General features: G+C 44.6%; 1 protein-coding gene across 3 annotated transcripts in view; it reads right to left on the bottom strand.

Annotated features, from left to right (window-relative positions):
* The window catches only part of cdon (cell adhesion associated, oncogene regulated), a 30,113-nt gene extending 4,598 nt beyond the window's left edge, over positions 1 to 25,515 (bottom strand). The window contains exons 1-13 of one of the 3 annotated variants that reach the window (XM_029517237.1): positions 24,954 to 25,515; positions 12,543 to 12,681; positions 11,257 to 11,538; positions 10,634 to 10,780; positions 10,258 to 10,401; positions 9,870 to 10,154; positions 9,506 to 9,775; positions 5,993 to 6,255; positions 5,267 to 5,441; positions 3,741 to 3,857; positions 3,001 to 3,204; positions 2,303 to 2,484; positions 1,296 to 1,401 (exon numbers count right to left, since the gene is read on the bottom strand). In XM_029517237.1, the coding sequence (XP_029373097.1) occupies positions 1,296 to 1,401; positions 2,303 to 2,484; positions 3,001 to 3,204; positions 3,741 to 3,857; positions 5,267 to 5,441; positions 5,993 to 6,255; positions 9,506 to 9,775; positions 9,870 to 10,154; positions 10,258 to 10,401; positions 10,634 to 10,780; positions 11,257 to 11,538; positions 12,543 to 12,615 (2,248 nt within the window). In that variant the 5' untranslated portion in view covers positions 12,616 to 12,681; positions 24,954 to 25,515. The remainder of the gene's footprint in view (positions 1 to 1,295; positions 1,402 to 2,302; positions 2,485 to 3,000; positions 3,205 to 3,740; positions 3,858 to 5,266; positions 5,442 to 5,992; positions 6,256 to 9,505; positions 9,776 to 9,869; positions 10,155 to 10,257; positions 10,402 to 10,633; positions 10,781 to 11,256; positions 11,539 to 12,542; positions 12,682 to 24,953) is intronic. The other 2 variants (XM_029517235.1, XM_029517236.1) reach the window with 2 other exon arrangements.
* Positions 25,516 to 25,910: the final 395 nt, after the last annotated feature.

Below are 25,910 nucleotides of genomic sequence, written 5' to 3'. Positions count from 1 at the left end.
CTGGCTTACCTCCAGTAACCCCCCACCCAACACTCACACGCACTCACACAAAAACACACAGCACCTCACCACTACTACTACGTGCTCTGAAATCACAGATGAGACAGCAATCTCCAACCAGGAAATGCAACATTTCCAACAAATGAGGCTGAAACAAGTTGCTGTTTCTTGTTGTGTTTTGTTTCATATGGAGTGTAATAAATGGCTGCACATCTGTTAACCTCTTCCCTTAAGGTAGAGTTGAAAACACTAAAAGAAACCTGCTGTAAAAGCTGAGATAAGCCGCTCTGTTCTTCACGGAATGATACAGAAGCAAAGTTTAATTCACAAATTCACACTGTTTTGTGATTTCAAACATGCGGCTTTAAACAAGACACATGAAGATCTCAGAGGTCTACTAGAGAGTCAGTCACCTTCTACTGACAGAATCACTAGGTCACCAAACCAAGTTCTTCCTCTACATCAGAGATAAATCATTCATGAAGAAAAAAAGAACTCATGTAGGAACATGTGTAGGAACAGTGACACGAAAAAGCATATGGACATTCTCAAATGATCGTGTGCTTGAGTAGAAAATCCCAGTAGTAGAACCTGGTGCAGCCAGTATCATGTGTCAGCCACTGTGATTTTTTTTTTCATGCCAGACATGGTTTTAACACTCCTCTGGCTGAAAAGGGATTTTTATGGTACTGTTTTTTTGTTTTTTTTTAATTCATCAGCATTTAAATGAATAGAGATTCGGCGAAAACACGTTTTCGCAAACCAAAGCTGAAATATTTTTTTTTCTAATATACTGTTGTTGTTGTTGTTGTTTTTTTTTTACAAAAAAAAAAAAAATCACCAAATCAGTGCTGAGCGGGTACAAATACACAGTCAAATGTTCACGTTAGAGAGTTAGGCAGAGCAAAAGGCCATCCATCTTTACTTCCCTCACTAAGCTCAACTGTTAGCATTCCACCCAACAACCTGAGCCGCTCTCCTTGGCCCAGCTCATATTTCAGCCCTGGCCCATTAGTTGGCAACCATTTATTAAAAACAGATTTCAGAAAGCCCTTCTGCCCAGGGACAGCACTCTCTATAAATCAAACTGAAAAAAAAAAATGCCCCTTTTTATTGTGCTCCACTCTTTTAACGCTGAGTATCCATTACCCTTCTAACTCCCAGCTTATCTGCACCGCATGAGCTTAACGTCCGGCACCGGATGAGGCTGTCGGCAAACACTCCTCACCAGCTACACATTTAATTTGCAGTATAAGCACAGACACACTAACACTAAAAAGTGCATTCCCACTCACCTTCGACCACATCCCGTTTGTAGTCACTGTCATTGTCACTGTCCGTTGGCCGATAGTAAATGTAGAAACCTTGGATTGGGGTGTTGTTGTTACTCGAGGGGCTATACTGAATTGGGATGGAAAAAAAGATTACTACCGCAATCTGGTGGGCAATTATTATACAAAGAGAGGACATTTTCCGGCAACTAATGGCAGAGCTTGTTATTAGCAGATGTACAGGACTGAGAGTGAGATTGTGATTGCACTGTCTGTCTGACGTTCAGGAAGTAATGAGACTGACTGAGGTTAAGTAACTGCGGGGAACTATCTGCATCCATCTGCAGCTCAGGCTGTTGCAGGCAGGAACAGTTTTGAAAGAATGCAGAATAAAAACATGGAGGGACGGGCCTCTTAATCTTAATCGGTGAGAGCAGAGCTCTAATCAGCAGAGCCACTCATTTAAAGGTCTGATTGGTACTGCTGGAGAACCATTATGCTGCCAAAGGCTGGTCTAACAATGTTCAAGAATGAAGTAGAATTAGTTAGTAGAAGTAGTTTTTAAGGACTTGGACTGTTTGATTTTACATATAATATTCAATAGTATTCTAATATTTTATGCTGCTTTATATTGTAACTCCAGACCTGCAGATGTGACTCTTAATGTTTGAGCTTATGTCTGAAAAGTGAGACTAGGGACCCAATGCCTGCATGACATGACTTACTTTGAACTTAAAAGCAAAACTTTGGACAAAATTTCAAGTTTTGAACTTGTAAAAAGTCAGAGCATTGTTATCACAGACAAAAAGGTTTTTCAACCAGCAGTATATTTAAACTAAACTGGCAGTGAATGCACCGCAATAAACTCTAATCCCACAAGAAAATCCACATGGTAAACAGGTAAATCTTTTGCCAGGAGACTTTGGATTTGTTTAAGCCACCTACAATGCTGTCATTGCCAAGGCCCGGTCAGAGATAAGCATTTAACATGTGAAACATCTAGAAGCTCAACAAGTCAGCGGCATACTCACAGTCCAGCGCAGCATGATCTGTGTGTCGCTGATGGCGTCTGTGGATGAGATGTGAGGTCCAACCACGGGGCGATCCGCCATACGTGGGTTGGCTTGTGGCACCTGATAGGGCTTTGACGAAATGCTGTGTGGGCTCTCACCGTACATGTTCATGGCTACAACGCGGAATTTGTAGGTGGAGCCTGAGAAATGGACACAACGACAAGCGCTGCATCATCAGTCATTCTCATCAACAGTCCTGTATTGCTGAGGAAGAATTGAGTGAGTCCGACTTGTCAGTCTTTCAGGTTGCATTTATCATTTAAATTTGAGAGGCAATTAGTGTAAACAAATCTTTGCTGCTTTGCTGATGGAAAATAAAGTGTATAATTACTGTTTAATTACATAGTTGAAACCTTAAGCCCCCTGGAACAACAGTCATTAGTCACTCATTAATGAAAACCGTCAGATATCAGCTGAACAAATGAGTCAGTCTTGTTCAAAGCAGCAAAACGTAAAACATCTTTCTGGTTTATCTGGTTGATTAAAATCTAGGCAGGAAAAGAAAGTTAAGATAAGCAAACTAGTCATCAGATGATGATCTGTGTTTCTTCAGTTTCCCTTAGTTGGCGAGGGATCAAGTAGCCCTTATCTGGACAGAGGAATCATGACACGCTCCACTGGACTGGAGAGAAAAGTTTTGAACTATGAAAACTCACCAGGCTCCAGATTACGAACTTCCACACAGAGTTTGAGAGGCGAGATGTTATCCGCAGCTACAACCCACTCTGCGCTACGGCCACGTCTGTACTCAACACGGAAGGCCGTGATTGGCGAGCCGCCATTCGCTCTTGGGATCCAGGTAACATACACTGAGCTTTCAGTCGCCATGGCTATGGTGGGACGATCCGGGGCCTCAGGCACTGGGACAAAAAGGGATAAACTTTGAGTTGTGAAGACCTCTGTGAATGAAATTTAAAAACACATACACACACACACACACACACAAAGAAGCAATGACATCCTGCGTCATCTGATGATGGGATGGAACAAGTTCATAGAGAAATAAAAAACAAGGGAATACACATCGCAGTGAAGCGGCATGCCATGGAGGAATGTGTACTTACTGACGGGGCTCTTAGCCACCATGTTAGAGAGGGCAGAAGAGAGACAGAGAAAAGAGGGTTAGTTAAAAGACGAATGCTAGTTTAGCAGAATAAGCTCACTTGCAATTTGAGTCAAACATGCACACACACACACACACACACACACACATCTGACCCTTAAAATTGTGTGAAATTTCCTTCATCCAAAGTGTCAACAATCACTTCACCATTTTTAATCAAAGAAACAAAACAGAGCACATCTACAAATGAAGCTCAGAGATCTATTTGCTTCACTTCCTCACAAACATCTGTGCAAGCGCTTGCACAGAGTCCCAGATTGTGTCTACATCTACCTCTGTCATGTATGATGACTCCAAAGTGTGTGTTGGTGGTTTTGTCCTCTGGAGCTTTTGGGGGCATTGAGATGATGGGAGGCTTGGATGGATTCTTATTGGAGGTGGTGCTCTTCTCTGAAAGAGAGAGAGAGAGAGAAAGGCTTACAAGTAAGAAAAAAAGGCAGCGACAGGTTTTCAGGGCTATCAGTTCCACAAAAGGCGCATGCAGGAACTCCGGATGTCGGCTCTGAAATCCGAAATTTCCTCCCCAGCTTTTCAGAGCTGCTCTGGTTTTATCTGGGTGGGATTCAGGTTTCCACTTGTCAACTCCTGACAGATGACGGTGTGACATGACTGTATCCAAATGAAGAACATGAAACTTCATGATTGCAATTACATTAACCTGATTCTCAGGAAAGTAAAGACGAAAATGACTCATTGACTCCAGGCAAAATAAAGTTTTTCTATTCATAATACAATTAGACTTCTGCCAGTGAAGAAAATATTTGACAAGCATTATAAGGAGTTGATCATTACAGAAAACACAATTAAAGCTAAATTCAGTAAATTAATAAATACAATTCAGACCAAAGAAGTCAAAGACCTTATTTAAGATAAGTCAAATGTTCCTCGGGAAGATGCCACGAGTCTGAAGCCACATCTGGACATAAGAGCCTGTTTTTGGAGTGGTTGGCATATTTTTTTTTTTTTTTTAGTTCAGTACCATTTTGTGAAACAACCGCCCTAGGATACAATCATATCCATGGTTTTTGGCAGTATTTGAAATATTTCTGACTAGGGAACATTTTTTTTCAGCCCTGCTGTGGTTCTGCATTATTGTTAGTTTGCAGAACATTTGTGGTTGTTCGTATTTTTATTTGCTTTAAAAAGACAAAAAACTTAGTTCACTGTCATTGCATTTAGAGTCATAAGTGGATATTGGATGTGATGGAGATAGTTATTTAGAGACAAATAGTTGTATATGATACATTTTTAATCGTCTGTCAGTTATTTAGAAATGAAGTGTGATAACTTTATGGTTTAGTGTCTTTAGCCATCTGCTTCTAATTCGATTCAAACAAACAAGCTGACTTGTCGAGCTCAGTGCTTATCATGGTTAAAAATACTGCATTGTTCTTCCTTTTCTGTGAATCATGAACATAATGTGATTCTGTGGTTTTGCACAGAAGGTAGGAAATAAAAATCTAAAAAAAAAAAAAAAAAAAAAATCCAGCTGATCTCCTTACAATGTACTTCCTGAACTTCTGGTGAATGTCACTGTAAAATGTTGAGTCAAGACATTGCCAGATGCTCTTTAACTCAGAGGAAATGACATTTACTGTTGATGTTTTCAGCAGCTGAAAATGTTCTTCGTTCTCAAGAACTGTTGTAGGAAAATGTGGAATGTGGCGTTGTCCACTGGTCATTTATCCCTAGGGATACGACCAGGAACGATAAGCAGCCTGGTGCACACAGGAACTGAACTTACACCGTGGCAACAGTTACTTAGCAGTCTGAACCAGAGGTTTGTCAGATGTACTGACCCTTGCCGGTGCGGAAAGTAAGCATGGCTGGCTGGCCCTCGCCCGCCGAGCTTCGCGCCACCATCAGCACCTCATAGAGACTGGAGGACTCCAGCTCTGACAGCCGCAGGGTCTTCTCGCTGCCAGGGACACGGACCGTATGCCAACTCCCCACCACTGTTCCCATTTCATTGACCTAACACGCAAAGAGAAAGCCACATGCGAATACGCACACACACACACACACATGCAAAAACAAATACAAACACATGAATCAACATGACAGATGCAAAAAAAAAAAAAAAAAAAAATATATATATATATATATATATATATCTGCTCTCCCATAATCCTCTGCAGCTCTGTCTCTCTGAGTGTTGACAGGGAACGGCCTCGCAAACAAGATCTGTGAGATTTCTGTCACATTTTCCAACTCCAGCAAAACTGAGTCCTGCTGCCAACAAAGTCTTAACTGGTATCGCTAGAGTTTTATAGTCAATGTGAGCTTATTACTGAAGCAAACACAGGATTTTAAAGAGGAAATTACCAACTGTCCACTCAGTCCAGGCCCTGGCACTGCCTTCTTTATTTAATGAACTAATTACATTCACCCATTGTCAGCTGGTTTAATGTAATTGCGTAAGGGAAAGGTCAGACGTTTGTGGTAAAACTCAAATCTGGCTTTAAGTGGCAGTTTAAATGGCAACAAAGAAGTGAAATGTGGCAGTTGGTACTTTTTCTCCTCACCTTACGGTACTTGACAAAATAGGCAATGATTGGGCTGCCTCCATCACGGCCCGCCCTCCACTCCAGATCATACACGTCCGGTTTGTGAGTCTGTGGTGGGCTGATGATAATCGGTGCCTCCGGTGTAGGACGGTCCCCACTCCTGTCGGCTGGTAGGCTTACCACATCGCCCGCACTTTCATCTTGACCCTCATCGCTTTGCATGGGTGGGAGTGATGGCAAAGGGTCCAGCAGCACAGCAGCAGTGGAGCCCAGCTGTGGATCTGTGAGTGAGGAATATCTGAAATGTAACATCTTCACAAAGGCTGATTTAAGATTTGTGAGATAAGAGAACAGTATATTTAAGGGTGTTACTATTTTGAGGCAGTAGCCCACTTTCATTTTTTAATCAAATTTTTGGATCATGTAAGTTCCAGTGAGTGACAAGCAATTTATTGAGGACTCACATTTCACACTTTCCCAGTTTTTAATCGGTGAATTGATTTCCTTAATAAGTTATATATGTGGTTTTAAAGCACAAAAAACACCTCCATGTAATTTTTTTACGCACTTAGTAACAACAGATCTGCGAGCCAATTAGTTTGCTGCTTGCTAAGACATCGATAAAACAAAACAGCAGATTTCAGACAAAAACCTGCGGGCTGTGCTTCAAGCTGAGAGTGGTGACAGCTCAATTTTAGGGCTGAAGTAGGATGTGTGTATATTTCTCCTAGGACTTAACACTTTGTCACTTTCACAGTCCTATTATAAAACCTAGAAATACTTTATAATAAAAGAAGACATGCACATCGACCTTGAAAGTATATGGACCCTTTAAGCAGTTTTGTTATTGCCGCTTTCAAAGATTTTCATTTGCATCCCTAAATGTAACTGATCAATAATGCATGAACAGAATATCAGAAGAGTCTACTTCGCTGTATTTCCTAACTATGTTCATTGCAAGTGGTCCTATAGTTTATTCAATAAAGTTTCTTTACTGTGAATATTTGGTTGCTTTCGTGAGAACCTAGTTCACCTGAAAAAGCATGGGGTAATAAAAACTGAAGCAATGGCACCAATGTTACTCAGTCAGTGACTAACAGAGGTGGCCCCACAAGTCCACAGAGGACAACCAGTGCTGGAAAGTTTTACATTTGGAACAAGCCTTTCAATCTGCATAAAATAACACGAAAAGCCGGGATCTCTGCAGCAGTACATAATCGTGCTTTGTTTGTTTTTTTCATTAAATCTTCACGAGAGCCAGAGAAGTCCACCTGGGCAAATCATACAAGCTGAGAGACTTATTATGCCTGACACCGGTTTGGCAGAGAAGGGTGGAAATTTTCACAGGCGCTCTGAGGACAGCCTACGAGACAAGGGACCTCTGGACTCTGAGCCACACCACATAGGTCAAAGAGCAACATCATTGAATATCAAAACCAAAACATGTGAAAAAAGTGGTTAAAGCCTGGCCATGGGGGTCACACTGCAGGGTCTTGGGTCCAGTTTCGGGGTGTTTGAGGTGTGTGCGGCACTGGTTCACTTTGTAAAACAAACAGGCCGAGAGCTGGTAACACTAGACCTGATGCTGGGACTGCGGCCAGCTGCCACACATTCCACACGCCAAACCATTAAAATACCGGAGAGAATCAGACCCCGGCTCTACGCACTCTCCTGCTCCTCTGCCCCGTAATACTCCTGCCTCCCCACAGCTCTGACTCATAGCCTACCCGCAGCCACGGCTCCTTCGGAACACTGATACAGTAAGGAGGCAATTAAGGCCAAGGCATCCTCATGATGGAGAGGCGCGATGGTACAACTACACCTGGACAGAGAAACGCTGCCAAGTCCTTCCCAGAAAAAGGCCAGTCCATTAGGAGAGAACACCACCTGGGAGCTAATGTGACAGTAAATCACGGATTTACAGCAGAGACAAGAGTTTCGAATTAGACAGTGCTTAACTTATGGGAGGGGAAGTCAATGGATTTTTTTATATTTCAAGCTGCACTTTCCTGATCTAGCAGGAACGTGGCAGTTGTGATTACACCAACACCAAACAGGAATTTTCTCCTATCTATCTTATATCCATTTGAATGACTCAGTCTTAAAACTATCCAACAAATGTAAAAACTATAGAAATCCAGTTTGCATGATTTATACAAAGAGAAGATTAAGCTAGTGTATGTCTTGACTTTTGCTCAGCAAACCATTTATTAATCATTGTAATGTTCTTACCAATGCTTGTTGTTATAATGTGATTTGGCAGCAGTGCAGCAAAGTGTGTGTTGACGGGAACAACAGGGAGGAAAAGGCCAATCCCAGGGCAGAATAAGGGTTCTGCATCTCCTCTGTGGTGCATCCCACCGGACAGATGAGAATAGGGAGTTGTCACAGTGATGGAAACGATACCAAACTTAACATCAAACATGTTTCAATTTTCACTTTGTGATAAATGGGAGTAACAGAGTTCACATATCAGTGATGCTGTTTACTTTGAATGCAAAGGGCATCCGATAAGCTCCTGACGCCTGGTACCTGAAAAAGAAGCCCACACAAACTGACCTCGGAGTGTTTACCTCTGGTGGACACATGCTGCTTATCAGCTCCATGTTCTGCTTTTTGTGTACAAACGTGCTGTGGCAGATGTAAAAACTTGGTCCTAATTCTTTGGAAGGGGGAACAACTGTTTTAGCAGCAAACTCTCTCGATTTTGTCTGATTCAAACCTCCTATGTACTACATGTAGCCGCATTAATCACTCTTGAGATACAGTGGCGATCTGAGAAATGGGGCCCTGGCGTACAGCATTGGGGGATTTGGGGGCAACTGCTGGATGTGTTAATAAATAAAAAGCAGTTGTGCATGATGTTGACAGCTGGGTGGTCTGGTCCTCGTCATAACCCTCTATGGCTACTCCTTACATTCCAGCGTCCGAGGGCTTATCCCCGACGGCGTGCACAAAGCTCACTCTCACGCTCAAGCGCAGTTCAAGGCTCAGGAGGAGGGCAGCCTCGGCCAAGCCTCTCCTACCGGCCTCAGAAAAACACACAGACGCATGCACACACTCACAGAGCAAGGACTCCCTGCAGATACTATGTGCGTAGGCCCACAGAGACCCTGTCTGCCTCAGATGCCTTGACGATTTCTAATGTGTCTTTTCAGAAACTCCTCCCTTTTGGCGTCTGAAACGTCTTCATCTCTGCAAGTCTTTCAGTGTCAGTCATCAACCTCAAGCGACGGATCATGGATTTATTACCCAAACCAATTCAAAATGTTGAAATTATGTTACAAGGTGTGTTGCTTTTTTTAGTTTTAAACAAAACAACTGTGTTTAACTGTGTTAAACAAAAAATGGAAGAATCTTTTTTCACAATTTTTTGATGTAGACTCGATGTTTAACTGTTTCCTTAAACACTTATCCGACATATTTTATATTGCTTAATGATGAAAATAATGGTTACCTGTGCCAAATTTATGAAAAAAAAAAGATGTCTTGTAAACTGTGTGTAATTGGTGTAAGATGACAAATAAATACCTGATTGCATTGTAAGCACTCCATGTGACTGTGCTGAGCCAATCCCATTGTCCAGCAGACACTGATACACGCCCACATCCCGTGGCGTTGTGTCTGTAATCACAAGCGAGTATCCAGACATCTGAAAGCGGTGCAACGGGGTGATGGGATCAGCGTTGAACAGCCACGTGATGTTTGGGGAGGGGTTTCCTCTCGCCGCACAGGTAAAACGGGCAGAGGAGCCAAGAGACACAAGTTGGTTGTTCAGGCCCTCGACAACAGACACAGGTTCTGAAGAGGACACGAGCAAAAAATAACCACCTTCATCACTAACTCCTGCTGCAAAGAGGGAACTGTAATCTTCTTCTTTCTTTCTTTTTCTCACCAAGAACGTTGACGGTGTAGTTAGCACTGAACACAACCCCTTGCTCGGTCTCGGCAGCACAGGTGTAACTTCCTTCGTCCTTCCGCGTCACCTTAACAAAGATCAGGTTGTTGTGCTGCCGTTGGTAAAAAGGCCCCGGTGTGACCTCCTTACCATCCTTAAACCATTTGGCTGCCGGTGCGGGACTACCAGACACAACACACTCCAGCGTCAGCGGCTGTGACTGCTGCACCGAAACGGTCGTAGGCGCAGTGGGGTAAACTATCCGCACGGAGGGGGAGGAGTCTAAAACAGAAGGTACAAGTCAACCATGTTAGCACATGATTACAGAAAACCCTACTGATGCATGCAAACCTCCGCATCTTAAATAAAATGACATCAGACTGACCTTTAACTGACAGTTTGGTGCCGTGAGGCTGTATGACCGTTTCTCTGGTAACAGGGTTGAACGCCCCACATTTATACATGCCCTGGTGTTGGACTGACGCAGAGATTATCTGAAGGTTTCCTGAGGGAAGAACTAAATAGTCACCTGAAAAAGGAAGAAGTGAAGAAGTTTTAATAACACGAACAACATAAAGACAGCAGTCGGGTTTTGGTCACAATTTAGTTTTTTGCGGTTTTTTTTGGAAAAGTTGGCCACGCAATTATGCAATTACTTGGGTTAAGCATTACTTATGTGATTGTTATAAATTTGTGGGGGTTTTTTTACCAGTTCTGATGTGATATAAAAGGAAAGAAACTTTGATTTACTGGTTTCATACCTTTTGACTCTTCCAACCACTCCCCTCGTACTCTTAGCCGAGGAAGTGCTGGGGGGACACTGTGCGGTAGAGGACACTCTATAAGGACAGCGCTGCCTTCCTGCACTGATAATGACCGCCGTCGGCCATCTTCATATTCTGAAATTTCTGCATGGGCAGAGAAAAAAGATTTCTTGGGTTAAACCGGCTTTCCTTTCAAAACAGGAGACACTCGTGGGGGAAAAAAGAAGGAAGGCCAGCAGCGCTATTTCAGTTCAACTGTTTGTGGTGAATCACTTGTTTATTGTTGAAGCAAGTGGTTGTATTCAGCTTGATACTGTTAAAGATCAGGCTCAACCCCTTCAGTGCAGCCTCCAACACAACCCACAATCCCAGTAGAAACATAACACACCAAAGAGGAAAGCCCAAAGCTCATTAAGGATACCGGTCCAGAGGCGTTTGGAAAAGTGCCTGAGTAAAAACTCCTACTGCTTCCTTCCTCTCCTCTCACTAAGCAGCAGGCAGCTGAGGAAAGTCATTCTGTCTGGGTGTACAACACTCACAAAATGGCTTTCCTTTTCCCAAGGCAACTTCCTCTCTTTCTTTACCCGACTGCTTTGAAGTGAGTAGAAGTGTGCACGGACCTGCTATGTCCACACGTGCGAGACGACTGGCGATTGCCGGCCCGTGATCCAAGCGTGCCACACACTGATAGACGCCAACATGGCTGGACTTAAGGGAGTGGATGGTGAGGGAGCCCCCACTGAGCTCCACAGCGGGCAGGCTGTTCTGGTCCAGGGGAAGGCCTCTGAAACGCCAGGAAACCACAGCTGATGGAGGGCTTACTGAGCACCGCAGTTGAGCAACAGAGCCTCGACTCTGAACCAAGGAGGCAGGCTCAGAGGTGAAAGCCGGATAGTGAGCTGCTGTGGAGACAAGAGCAGAGAAAAAGCAGATCAGAATCCTCAGTCTTTCAGAATCCAATTTGTCATAGATGGTTAGTGGTCTCAAAATTACATTCAGCATTCAAAGAAAACCACCACACACATACTGTACATCCTGAAAAAATAGATTTCCATGGCTTTATGCAACATCCCACAAATAGTATTTATGTTGCTATGGCCCTGCTGTTCTTATCCTGATTACGTTTGACCTTCGAGTCGACCAGGCTGGTTTTGCCAGCGGTGATGAATAACAAGTTTACCCTTTCTGCTTCTTTAATGCACAACAGCACAGACCTAACCCACAACCCTGACACCTGTGGTCATGAGCTGAAAGTGTCAAAAGGTCGCAAATGTTTATTTTAAACTAAGTATGAATTTATTTATGTCCCAGTTATGAACAAAAACAGAGCCCTGCATGCACAGACCAACACAACTCTTCATTTAGTCATGTTTGCTGCCAGAGATTAATAAAAGTTTTTCCGCCCTGTATTGTGATCGACTCTAGCAGCTACGAATGCAAATTGATGAGAGGGCACTTTGCAGTCCAACCAAAATAGCGAGCCGAAGTTGACTAAAAGAAACCAGGCTCTGAGCCCTCTCTCCAGCTTTCATGAGGGATCCAATAAAATATAACAGATTTCAGATAAATTCTCCAATCGGATTGGATGGTGGGTCCAGGACCTGTCGGGCTTGGGACATGGCAGAGAGCAGTGAATGATTTGTCGTAAAATCACAACATCACTTAAGTCCTGACAGCTTATTTTATGGCTCGGGTTCTGAATATAGGCTGTGTGCATTTCTCTGTGGTATTTTCACAGTATTAGTATAGAACCTGAACCCTAACCCTGCCGCCAGAAAAGATGAACAGCTCACCTTCCACAATATGGGACCATCAAACAAGTATTTATGTCACTTTTAGTAAGTTTTATTTTTTCAGGAAAAGGGATCTTATCACTTCCATCTCTACTTGGAGTAGAACAACTTACATGAGCAGCTGATAAGCAGGGACTGGCTGAGATACAGCACAGTGGACAGGAGGACCCTTAGGCCACTGTCCATGGTGCACTTTGACCCCTGTCAGCAGCCGTGTTGACCTGCGCGTACACCTCTGTCTGTTCAGCAAACCTGCAACACAGATAAGAGATAAGAAACACATGAGAGGACAGCTATGGCTGGAAGAATGACAGCAGGGGCACAGGAAGAAAGGCGGGAGCAGGGCAGCCAGAAATAAACAGCAAAATAAGCCAGGGGGGGCACATTTTAGCTGGGGAAAAAAATCCAGTAGGTTCCAAATGAATCTTATACGACAATCCTTCTAATCTTCACGACACATCCTCTTTACACACTCCTTGATCTCCACCTCCCACCCTCTCCTCTGACCCTTCTTCTCACCCTCTTCAGTGTCTCCACGGAGGCTGGAATGTCCAGCCTCTCTGCCCTCTTGCTCTCTCCCACTGTGCTGCTGAGATCTCCTGCTAATGGAGTGGCCGTGGAGAGACTGTCGCCCCGCTCTTAATATCACTCTCTTGTCACACTGTGTTGCTTCCTCATAGGTTCACTGTAGCCTGAAGTGCAGGCCCAGACACACAGAGGGAGACAAGAGAAGAGCCAAAGTGAGAGACAGAAAAGGAGTGGAGGGCACGTAATTAGGAGCATTCCTCAATCCTTTTCAACTCGACCCCCTCCGACTGCGGCACCTCCTCCTCCTTTTTCTAAGAGTAATCCGGGCAAGCTTTGATCCCAGGTTGCTGGTTGGTAACCGGGGTTTGAGCCTGAGGCCACTGTGACAATGGCCGTCCAGCTGTGATATTCAAACTGGTGCTTCGGTGGCCCACAGACGTTAGCGGAAGGGCCGACCAGGGCTGAAGGGTGGGTCAAATTAAAAGGATAATATCAGGGTGGGATCAGTGGAGCTGAACAGGTTTCTAACCTTCATTCTCAAAAACTGAACATTGTTTCATCTACTCGACAATCGAGCGGGTCAATTTGTTTGGCCTCTCCTGGCTGCAGAGTGGCGGGCTGGTTGTCTTGTTTTCATTGTTGTTTAATCTTTTGTTGTATTTGTTAGAGTCGAAGTGGTGAAAAGTAAAATGGACAAGATGTGTAGAATCCAGAGCACGCAAAGGAGCTGGAGTTTGCTTGACGAATGAAACCTGAATGAATGATAAACCAGCACTATTTGTGAGCAGCTGTAGGAAGACACTTGTCCCTCTGCGACCTATCCAATGACAGACAGAGGCTTCATTCACATCCTCATTCTCACTCTCTTCATCTTCCTCCCACTCCCTCTCTCACAGAGAGCAACGTGAGAGGATGAGAAGAGGCAGGAAATGATAAACTCTCCCAGCTCCTGGCTCACGCCCCCTTCTCACCCTGAAGTCAAAGGTCAGGAAAGAGCAGAGAGAGGGTGAGTCAGCGGGTGTCTGGTGGTTCAGGACTGGCCCTGAGAGGTCACCTCAAGCCTTTTCTGTTTCACTGACATACACTTACACGTACATTTTCGCTCTTTATACACATCAACAATCACTGAAAACCCCATAAAAACCAAGCATGCTGCTTTCTCCGTAGTCCAAAGTGAATTTAGGACTAAACACACTATGTTACGTATGTGGCGTGTGCTCTGATTTCCAGCCTCCAGTTTAAGTGTGCTCATTCTCATTCGGGTAGATCAAACCCACATCTTGCAGGCTAGCGTTTCTCCATCCCACGAGTTGCGACAGGCCTTGCTCACTGCCCCCATGTCATGAGTGGAAACTATCTTACGCTCTCTGCCGGAATAATGATATATAATTACAATAATTAACAACAGCGCTATAAAAATGCGCAGCCAGGCGCGGGTACATTGGCACGAGGGACGATGAGAAACCAGAGCGGATTCTGTGACTCCCACTTTCTTTATCTGCCCTTCTTTCTCTCTCTTACTTTAACCATTTAATCTCTCCCACTGGGTGTAGCGGCTGGGCACCACGGCTCTGACTGGGTGCCCTTGTGTAAACACACGCACAGCTGCCTATCTGCCCCATCAATCTGGCGCAACGAGGAAACACAGGGGCATCATTCCTGCCTCTTATCTGTTTGGCTTTCCTCTGACATCCGCCACTATGAGGCCGCCTCACTGGAGACAGACACTGTGAGGATATCTTGTATCCCTGATCAGAGAGCTGTCCCGATTCTTTCAGCACTGGCTGCATGGGAAGGACAATCCTGCTTCCTTCTGAGCAGACACCCAGACACAAACTGGAGTGGCGCTGTGGCAAAGAGGAAGTCCCTCTCTGGTCAGCCCGAGAGCCCCCTCCTCTGTTGATCTCTGGCCAGCCAACTCCCTCCTCTGCTCCCCTCAAAACTCCAGACTATGCAACTTAAAAGAAAAAAAGAAATTCCTGCGTCCCAGGTTTCCCCTTCCTATTCCGAATCTGATCTTGTGTTACTCTCTGTTTTTGCACTCATGTTAGAGATGCATGGCCATTCTCAATGCAATGGAGCAGCAATAAATTGAAGAGACATCATACGTCCAAAACAGACTGCTGAAAGCTGATACACAGACAGAGGGACAGTTTATGAAAATAAATGAGGTTAGTGTCAGTGAGTTCAAGTGGAAAAGTTCCCATTTTTTGGGGTGTGGGGGTTGACCCACGTATGTTTGGGAAATGTTTGACTGACACCTGGCTTAAGTGCGTGAAAGCGAGAAAAAAACAGCAGACTTCTTAGACAGCACGTATCTCTCCTTCAATCTTTATAACTTGTAACTTGTTGGGGTTTTTCGCATTTTATCTGTCATGCTTCCTTCCAGAGGAATCCGTAGTAGAGATATACTGTACTGTTGAGGCGTAGCACTTTTATTTATCCATCTAGGGAGTAATACAAAACTCAGACACAAGAAAAGCACCATCCATCCCCTTGTACGAAAAGAAAGATCCCCCGGTGATGACAAAGGAGAAAATAAACACACTGACATGCTGCCCTCAGGGAAGGTAAAGGGGTTCAGCTTTTGGAGGGGTGGGGGGAGTAAGCACCTGTGCTTCTTTTTAGGCTTCTTCTTTACAGGAACTACTTAAAGCCCCATCTGCCCTCATGTGGGGCTGGCCCATATCCCTGTCATATTGGGTAAACAGGGACAAAGGCAATACAGCGGCGCATCAAAGACCTGGAGGGCAGAGGAAGAACAGGTCACAACTGGTGCCGGGCCTGGCCTCTCCGCTTCACACGGCTTCACAGCTGAACCAAAGCCAACAGCAAACATCATGAAAAAACCCCAAAGCATATTCGATAACAGGAGCCGAGCCCAATTGCCCCGACAATCAATACCACAGGGGTATGCATCCCATCAAACCAACACAATGGGGACAACTGACTGAAAGTGAATGAAGAGATTGGAGATGAGAGTTGGAGATAAAGACTTTAAGGGCGAGGGAGCAGTGGGGTGTAAGAGAAAGAGCAAGTCTTTTCTGGTATGATGGTCTAATCTGACATGTGTGCTGAAGCTGATTCACATGCTATACCCCAAACCTGTCTACACTCGCCCCACATCTCACTGACAGAGGATCTGCTGCACACACATTCCTCAGCTCCACGGATAGAGAGAGAAAGACGCACACGTGCACACACACGCGCGCGCACACACACACACACACACACACTCTCAGGAGATGGGAGATAAATGCAAAATAAGATGATGAGAGGCCATGGGGGAAAAAACACAGGAAAAGTGGGAAGAAAAGCTCTGTGGGCGAGAAGTAAAAGGAGATGGGGTATAAAGAGGTGAAACATTCGCTGTGAGGTGAAAAGTTGCCAAGCCCCGACTCATTTCTCCTCCCTCTTTATTTGGCTGAAAGATAGACATGTACAGATAATGGCTGAGTTCGCATCCACGTCTGCCAAAGCTGACTGATGATTCAGCCTCACTACATTCAGCTCAGCCCAGAAAGAAGGGAGAAGAGACTCCAGGGGACCATTATGGGCTTCTGCTTTTGGTCTGGGTGAGCCCACTGAGGCAGCCTGGGGCCACAGAAGAAGCTAATGAGTGGAAACACTGGGACTCTGGGACAGCCCAACTCTGTCTGATTAGAGATTGAGACGTTATTAAAGGTGGGACAGACTTAGAGAAGAGGAGTGAGCTAAACAAAGGGAGACAATAAGAGAAAGAGAGACAAGATTTGGAATCTACTAAGGGAATTAGGAGAGTGAAAGAGAGGTTCATTGTGTTTTCCCTTGAGATATACAGAGAAAATCACATTTGGGGGTTTTAGTTGATGCATACTACAGAATGACTGCCCTTGCGTGAACCTGACATCGTGCAGAAAGTTAATGCAAGTGTCCTCAGTAAATCATTTAAACTGAGTCTGACTGCAGAAGACAAATGAGATACATCTTCAAGGACAGTCTGCTTTTCAGACGCTGCTGTCTCCCTGTGCATCTGTGAGAGGACAGAGCATTAGCAGTCCACCGGGTGATGGCGGGGCCGAGCAGATCCCAAAACTCGATGACACTGCAGCCCTGACGACGACACCGTGGTGTGGGATCAGACTGTAGGAGGAATGAAAGGAGAGGCCCCGGGGATCAGACAGTCACATCCTACAAAGCCCTGTTTACCAAGGACACACATTACCCTCCCAACACTCCCCACCTTTCCCCCACCCCCCTCCCTTCCCAACGCCTCAGTTCGCCAAAGATCGACCCTCCCAAAGTGCCAGGGCCGGGACCTGGGAGACAGCGTTAATTCTGCCCTGAGGATTGTTGGCCGAGGACACAAACAGGGAGCTGAGAGAAGAGAAAAAGGGAGGGAGGTAGAGAGACTGAGACAGAGGGAGAGAGGGCAGGGACTGAATGGTACAGTACGTAAGACCCATTTTAATTGGAGATTGTTCTGCAATGTCTTGTTTTTCCTGGGAATCTGCTAGAGGGAGGGAGCAGTAGCGTGGGGAGGTACGGTTGTTTCCCAAGGTCCTGAACAGCGGGATTAACCACAGGGGCGAAGCTCAATAGCAACCTCGGACACTGGAAACAGATTCGTGGGCATCGCCACCATACAAGTCCACCTTGAGACCTTTTGCAAAGCACATGTAACTAACAACCCTTCCCCATTGTCAACGCTCTCTAGGCCCTTCCGGCTGATTTCACAGGCCTTTCAGCCCACAGGGGAACGTCTGTTCAGACGAAAAGGTAATTCTGATGGAAAGAGGAATGCACAAGAAGGCCCTCTTGCCCGCAGGGTGTGTTATAACACTGATCTCCAACATGTGCCAAGAGTCTGATTCATGATGCCAGGCGAGAGAGGAGGTGGGATTGTGCAGCCACAGATTCACATTCCTCAATATAAGCCTGGGGTCGGGAGATGAGAGTGAAAAAAAAAAAAAAGAAAAACACATGGATACAAGGGAGGGAGAAATTATCAAGTCTGTGAAATGTCCACCTTCTCTGGGGGAGTCGTGACACTATCTGTGTTTTTAAAATGGTGCTGTGTTAGCTGTGAACTGTGGGTATGCAGTGATCTGATCCAGCTGCCCCCACCCCTTTCTAGCCTCAGCACAGTCTCCCATCCCTCCCAAACTCTCCTGGATTCCATCACTGCTTGTGTCTCTACGGCAACAAGCAGCGGAGACGGAGAGAACAGTCTCTGTTCAGTCTCCTCCTGATAGATCTCTGGCTGCCGACCAAAAGCCCTTTCAAAATAAAACATGTATTAAATAATGCAATTCAAACATGTGCAACAAAAACACATTGGCAGAGAATCCAAACAGATACTAACGTGAAACTATTTTACACAGTGAGTATTTAAAACCAAAGCAGAGTTCAAATCAAATTGGGTTACTAGCAGGCGAGACGAGACTCCTGAAAAAACAAAGCACGCGCTTCTCATTTCTCAGAATGAGGAATGGACTCTACAACTATGATGGAGGGATGCTCATTTATTCACACATGCCTGACTGGAGTGTTGGGGCTTGAAATCCACAGCTGGCCAGCAGAGCAAAAACAAACACATGTAAAAAGGTTAAAATATAATTAGCCTTCCTCACCGATTCCACAAATCTCTTGCAAAAGCCCAAACAAACAAACTTGTACGTACAGATCTGAGGACCCGAAGATAAATGTGCTGTCCCAAACACAGTGTGTAAATGCTTTATTTAGTTTGTCTAAATGTTTATCCATCTTGCCTTGTAACACTCCCCACTTGTTGTGCGTCAATGGAATGATCACCAAACAAACTTGTTGAGATACAAAACACACACATCATCATGAGTTTTTCCACTTCTGGCTCGCCGTCAACTCATAAAAAACCTATCCGACATGTTTAGGGTCCGTGGAGCTGCTCAACGCTGGAGGTGAGAAGGGCTTTTGGCAGATGACGTTGTACTCTGGCGGCGCCAAGAAAAACACAACCTCATGACAACAGCAAAACACAGCAATAATATAGAAACAGCGGTACATGCTAACTCAGGGTATTCCTTGTAAAAGATTGTGTCTTACTTCAGTTGAGTCAGTCAAACAAGACGTGTTAGCAAGGCGGAATATACAGCTCAGTATCTGCTCCAACTGAAAAGGTCTCCAGAGAAAGGCAGGAGGCCTCACACAACCTTATATTTTATCTTAAATTCCTCCTGCTCACTCCAAATATGTTTTTAAAAAATAAGGGGTTCCGTTGCTCCCTAAAGGGCCACATCTTGGAGGAGGAAAGGCCCAAAATGGCACCCATAACCGCAAGTCAAAAGGCAGGCAAGAGCAGTACCCACACTGCCTCACACTCTGATCTGGGAGAAAAACAGCCCTTCAAACAAGTAGCCTGTTTGTCAGCTGGACGGGAGTGCCAGCCGCTAGTTTTGCCTTAATATAGTCTTGCTGATCCCCAAGATGGTTTTTGAACAGCACACACATTCTGAGAAAAAAAAACAAAAAAAACAAAAACTAACCCCATTTTAGAAGTGACTTATTGGTTCAACATTTGAAATAGAAAGCTGTGGTCGCTCTGACTTTCAAGAAGAAAAGGCTCTTAATTCTTGGGGCCCACGCTGAGGCGACAGACTAAGTCAGGCACGTTTAGTAGGGTCAGTTACAGGAAGCGAAAAAGAAATGAATCTTGCAAACAGGAAGATGCAGAGGATGCACCCAAAATAAATAAATAAATAAATAAAAAATCCCTCACTTATTCTGAAATACTTTGCTGTGTGAGCTGTCAGCAAGGATCCGGTTCAGAATTTCACTCCCTGACATCTTCCCTAGAGCTGCAAAGTCATTAATAAAAGTACATGAGACAAAAAGAACTGTGGAACTCATGGCATTTTCGCTTAACAATTAGGAAAGTAGCTGTTTTTGGAGAGAGGCGAGTGCTGCACAAAGAGCCACGTTGAACCCTCCTGGGGAGCTTTTTGTTCTCCTATACATGTGGTCTCCTGCATCATGTTTAAAGCATATATACTACAACAACACAAGCCAAAGTACACTCCCTCAAATGATTATGAGCATATAATAAAAGGCATCTGCAGAGAGAGACACACTTCAAACCATAAGGGGGAAAAAAAGACTTGCAGTGAGCTTCAAAGTGGCTAAGAACCTGCTTTGTCCTCCTTTTTTCAAACCTGCCAGCTACAACAGATTTGATGTGAGCCTGCAGTACATCATTGTATTCCTACAGTTAAATTTTCTATCAGTGTGTGTCCTTATTTGTCACGCAATATCCACTGCTGAGGTATTTTCATTATCTGGAGCTGCCTAGACAGCATGTTTTCCTCAAAACATGCGGTGGTATTGGGTTTATATTCCCTTATCATATTAAGAACACAGAAATATATATTTAGTCATAGCCCGTATTTCAGTTACATTAACACAAAACAATCATCTTCAGAGAAGAAGCAGACCCTGCTCTGCCTATCTCCAGCCCGTATGGCTCTGTCCTGCTGCATTTCAGTGGCTGGCTGAAACATCTGTTTCTGCTGCTCTAAAAACTGTTTGTTTGTCTTAACAATTACGCCCTGATGTTTCTCATTTTTTTTCTCAAATCTCTCGAAAGTCATTATCCAGTTTCAGGTCTTTCAAGGTTCGGAATTTGTAGAAACTCAACACGGCCGTCCGTTGAAAGCTGGCATATACGTCGGACTACAGTTGGCTCACCTTTGACATTTCAGAGGAGTTGTGCCGGAGGAAGCACACAGCATATCTGTAACCTCCTGGAGCAACGTGCTTGCATAGTGCAGCAAGTCAGCGCCGGGCTGTTTGGATCATCTGTCAAGCTCAGGGGACATGGAAGAAGTGGGGATTGGGGTGAGGCCCACGGAGATACGTATGTGCTGCGTAGTTAAAATAAAGACAGTGTGAGCTCAGAGCAGATAAGAAGTGACGCTAATGACAGCTCCATGTAAACACAAGTAACACCTCTGACTACTGGACTTCCTTTCGTGGCTACTTCAACAAGGTCTCGCTTTACCCGATTCCGCTCACTGCTTGTTTTGGGGAGGGAAGCTGGGTAGGGAAAGTGAAGTCTTTTTGTTAGTGCTGCAGCTGCAGGGTGCACTCACCAACCCAGCAGTTACAACGACTCAAACTCTTTCTCTGACCTGCCCATCTCTCCCATCGGCCCCCTACTCAAAGCTGCTGGGTGTTGTCAATCAGCACCCACTGGCTCCTTGAACATGGGGGCTGTTTGGCAGTTGGCCCAAAACCCCCTCTGTCCATCTAATGGTGTCTGAGCCCTCCGTCTGTCTTTAACAAATGGGAGTTAAAGCTCACCGGCCAGAGCTCGAAAATAGGAAAAATGCTGCAGGATGACTCAATCCCTGAGCAATGAGAGTAAAAGGAGGATGGCGTCCCAAGAATTAAAAACAAGCCAGGTTTTAGTTTGGGAATAGTTGCTTTGAAGGGTCAAATGTTGGCCATACAATAGTTCACTATTTTACTATACTAAGAAGCTGAGATGGATTAGCCATCAGAGATTTAGAAAATGAGTGGGACTTAATTCCAGAAGTCACAATATTGTGAGGATGATGAAAAATAATGTGGCTGCTTAAAATTCGGACCTTTCGCCTTCTTTATGACTCTCCAAACATTTCTTTCTGCCAGAAGTTGATCCTTTGGAGCAACAATATGACAGATCACAGTGCGAAACCAAATAAACAACCAAACCGCACTGTGATTTAGGTTTTATACTCACTCCCATTTGCTTAAGGCCAGGGCTGAGGTTTGCAGCCAGGCCTCAAATGTGCACAGCCTCGAAAGCGGGAGAATGTGGGAGGTGCTCAAAATATACTTCAGTCACCCATTTAGACACACCCTCTCCCACCACACTCACCTCAGAAAGACATTCATCTGCTTATCCACCTCTGACCCTCACTGTGAGAAGGCCTGCAACTGATATTTTCATTTCACAACATGACTTTTTTAATACTTTTAATAATTGTTTACTTTATGAAATGTCAGACTATTAAAGATCTTCTTTTCTGATATAAATGGAACTAAAAAAAAAAAAAGCAAATGCATCCAGTGACCAGCAAATCCTTGTTGTCATTTCAATGTGTGCCCATCTGCTAATCAAATAATTGCAGGCGTCACTTCCTGGTTTTTCCTTCACACAACAATCATTTGTCACAGCTAAGGCAAGTGCGGTCTTTGTGATTGTAACACTGCATCAGAGAAATCAAGAGAGCCATTATAAGAGCAGGGGCTGGTATCATTACACATGCTTACATTCAAATTGCCCACTTAACATAGTTCTCCTATAGTTCTCCTGCACAACATGTGCTTATCATTAGTGTCCACCCTAATGGCTCAGACATTATTCGAACTCGCTTAATGGCATAGTTGTGCTTTGTTCGGCTCTGTCTGATAAGAGCCGGGGCCACTAATGGTTTATTAATTTCCCTACGAGTCACAAAACAACAAAAAAAGAAAAACGACTCTGAGGCTCTGTTGTTGTCTGATTCAATCATTGTACTGATACATAATGACTGTGGGGAAAATCCCACACATTAACAACATGGAAACATGGACAGCTACACTAAAAATACTCCATGGGTCCTAATGTTCAGCCATTAGTGACAAAGCTAGATGTCTGAATCGAGTTTGTCATTCGAGGACTAATGTTTTCATTTCCCATTAAAAGAAATATTGACGTTGTAATGCCGTTTAAAACATTTTTTCCAATGTTCAACAGAAGTCATGTTATGGCAAAAGGACCTTTGCGTGATCAAAAGCATCATGTTTGTCAGTCTTTCAACAAAAAAAAAAAAAAAAAAGTATAAAAAACTTTTTCTATAAACTTGGTGTTTTTCATCAGTGTTAAACTAACTTAAGGAGAAAACCGTCACTGGCTAAGTGAGACCAGTTTCTCCACAGACTGACCAGCATGCAACTTCAACCGCCAGGCATACTGTGCTTAGAGTGAGACAGAAAAGTAGTGAAGGAGGCCGAAGGAAAGTGGCCGCAGAAAAACTCTATAACACCTAACTCTAAAAAAAAAAAAAAAAAAAAAAAAAAAAACTAGAGCAGTTTCAGCACCAAAACCTGAGGGAGGAAATGTCCTTTATAGCGAGAGCCTGTCAGCATCCAGGCTTGAACACAAAGAGCAAATCTCTCTCTCTGCCCTTGTCAAAAGCTCACCCAATATTGGGGAGCACTGAACGGATTTGAAAGCCATCGGAAGTGTCTTCTTGTCCCCCATGGATGCAACAATGCACGAGCAACTGTTTGAACTTGAAAGTGTGTTATCTGAGATCAGCCATGTGTGTCCCCCTGACTGGATGTCATGCATTTGAGAGGGGTCCGGGACTTTGTTCTTGATAACTTTTAAGTGTTGAGTTTTGTCAGAGTTGCCCCTATGTAACAAAAGTCCCTGTGAAGCTCTGCTGATAGGGGTGAGCAGCACACAGAGGAAATGACTCCATGCAGTCAAATTCTTACGATCACCTTTTATTTCTCCTCGGAAGCCCCAAAGATACATTGTTTACAATCCACAGCATTTACGTTACAATTCATTTGACTGTGTCTGCTTCATTTAACTGAATGCAAATTAGAAACAATCGATTTTTATGGTGTCAATTCAACGCTCACTCGTGATTGAAAAATTACGATTCCTAAAGTGTCAACCTCAAAAGTTCCTGAAATGCAGCGAAGCACGCACACAATTGCAGACTGAGTCCTGAGTTGACAGACAAATTAACCTTTTTTTTTTCTGTCTTTGGTTATACTTTCTTTCACATCTAGACAAAACATGTGTTTTCTGTCAGTTGTGTTTCTACAGTTCAGTCGTAGAGTTTTTATAGCTGGAGTAACTCAACTGATAATTTATCCCAAATCAAAGATCAGTTAAGAGCACATTTCCAGTCAGTAAATAATAAACTCATTCATTGAAGCGGGCGGATGCAGTTGTTATTGTTTGCTTTGCACAGTGATTTGCGTACTTGCCAAAACTTTTGAGCAGCACTAACATGGATTTAGCAAACCAACATTTATGACACCCTAAGGGCATTACTCTAAAACAATAAGGACTCTCTGTCTTTGAAGAGAGAGAGAGACAGAGACAGACAGAGAGAGAGAAAACCTTTCAAATATTAGTCTAAGCCACCATGTTTCTGCACAGCGGTTATTGTGGCAGAGAGTTGGCTCCTGAAGTGGAGCCACGCTCAATAAGTATGACTTTAGAACAAAGTGATGTCTCACATACCCAAGTCCATTTTCACCTTTTATGACTGACACCAATGCGTCAGCCTGCAGACGTGTTTGCTCTTTCTAAAAATGTCCATCGCTCTTTCTGCCCACAGGCCATCTGTTTAGAGTGCGGGCCGCTGTTTACCAAACAAATATTTACTACATTTTCTCGTTTCATTCATCTCCCAGACAGCAGAGCCTGGCCGTGCCAGGGCGCACAGGGAGCTGATCACCGCTGGATCTGTTGCCACTGGGGTTTGTTGCACTGTTTTGTTTTTCGTTTTTAGAAAATACAAAGCTGCTCGGTCTTGTGTGGGGATTTTCTTTTCCTGTCTGCAGATTTAATCAAATGGAGAAGAAGAAGAAGCCTGAAGCCCACTGAACGATAACAGATCGGCGGATTCAGACTCTGAATACAAACAGTGCTGACATTGTAACGGGGTCAAACGGGCCACATTAAGAGAATGGTTTAAAGTGAGAATATTTCGGGTTTACAATGTGGACTCTTTATTCGTGGATACACTCATAATATTATTTTCCGTGAACGGGCGCCCCCAGTTTCCCAGACTGCCACACAGCCGCTCTGCGCTCTCAGCGCGGATCGAAGTTTAGAAAAAGATCGGTGATCTTTAAGATGTGGATCATCTTGGCTCACGGAAGCTCCTACAACGTCACTTTTTCTTTTGTTACTCCCAGAGCGCACACCGAAGCCTCCCCCAGCCCGGCAGCCGGCCCGGGGCTCCCCCCTCTCCGCCTCCCCTCCTTACCTCTCTTGCAGGAGGGCAAAAGCTGCGAGCCGTCGGGCGAGTTAACAGCAAGACGCATTCTTCTGGTGGCAAATCCGTACGGGGCCCTCCATTAGACACGGGCTGGAAGCGAGAGGCGACGGGAGGAACATGAAGAAAACAGCCGGAGGTGAAGGCAGAGAGGGAGGAAGGAGGAGAGGAGAGGAAGGGGGAGAGGGAGAGAGAGAGAGAGAGGGGACAGACTTTTCAGAGCCGCGGAGCAGCGCAGGCTTCGGAGCCCAAGGTGCGACAACTCCTCCCGGTCTAAAGTCGAGCGGAGGTGCCGGAGAGTTTTCTGCAGGGAAGTTTGGAGTCCATGTGTTTGGGCCAACAACAACAACAACAACAACAAAAAAAAAAAGAATAAATAAATGAATTAATTAAACAAAACAAGCGATAAGTCCAGGCTCGGTGCGCTCAGTGAGCGGGGCTTCTCCTCCGTCTCCACTACACTCGCATCTTTGAGGCCAGTGTCGAGTTGCTCAGCAAATCATGGCAGCGGCCGGGCTGCTCGTCAAAGCAGGAATGTCCCAACCCCGCTGCCCAACGCGGCTCCTGGAGAGAGGGAGGGAGGGAGGGGGGGGGGGGTGTTACCCGTATAGACGGCGCATTAACAAGTTTTACAATCTAAAGAGAGAGAGAGAGAAGAAGAAAGAAAAACAAACTTCCTCCTTCCTCCTTTCCGTGTGACGTCTCCGACCAGGTGAACCCACCTGAACTCACCGTCCTCTCGTTTGTCACAAAACCAGCAGTACTTGCTTTCTGTTGATTTTGTTTTATCGTTAAAATTACTATTTGTTTATTTGTGGATGTTTCAAGAAAACTGAATCAGTCCATGTGACGAGTTCGCTTTTTAGATAAACAGGCCCTGTTGAAAGGAGCACAATAAAAGCCTTCTACACCTGTAGTCCTCCGGATGTATTGTTGTTAATAATAATA

The sequence above is a fragment of the Echeneis naucrates genome, chromosome 13, assembly GCF_900963305.1.
Source record: "Echeneis naucrates chromosome 13, fEcheNa1.1, whole genome shotgun sequence".
In the NCBI taxonomy this organism is placed as follows: domain Eukaryota; kingdom Metazoa; phylum Chordata; class Actinopteri; order Carangiformes; family Echeneidae; genus Echeneis; species Echeneis naucrates.
Note: the sequence above shows the minus strand (reverse complement) of the source record. Positions and strands in the feature narration are given on the sequence as shown.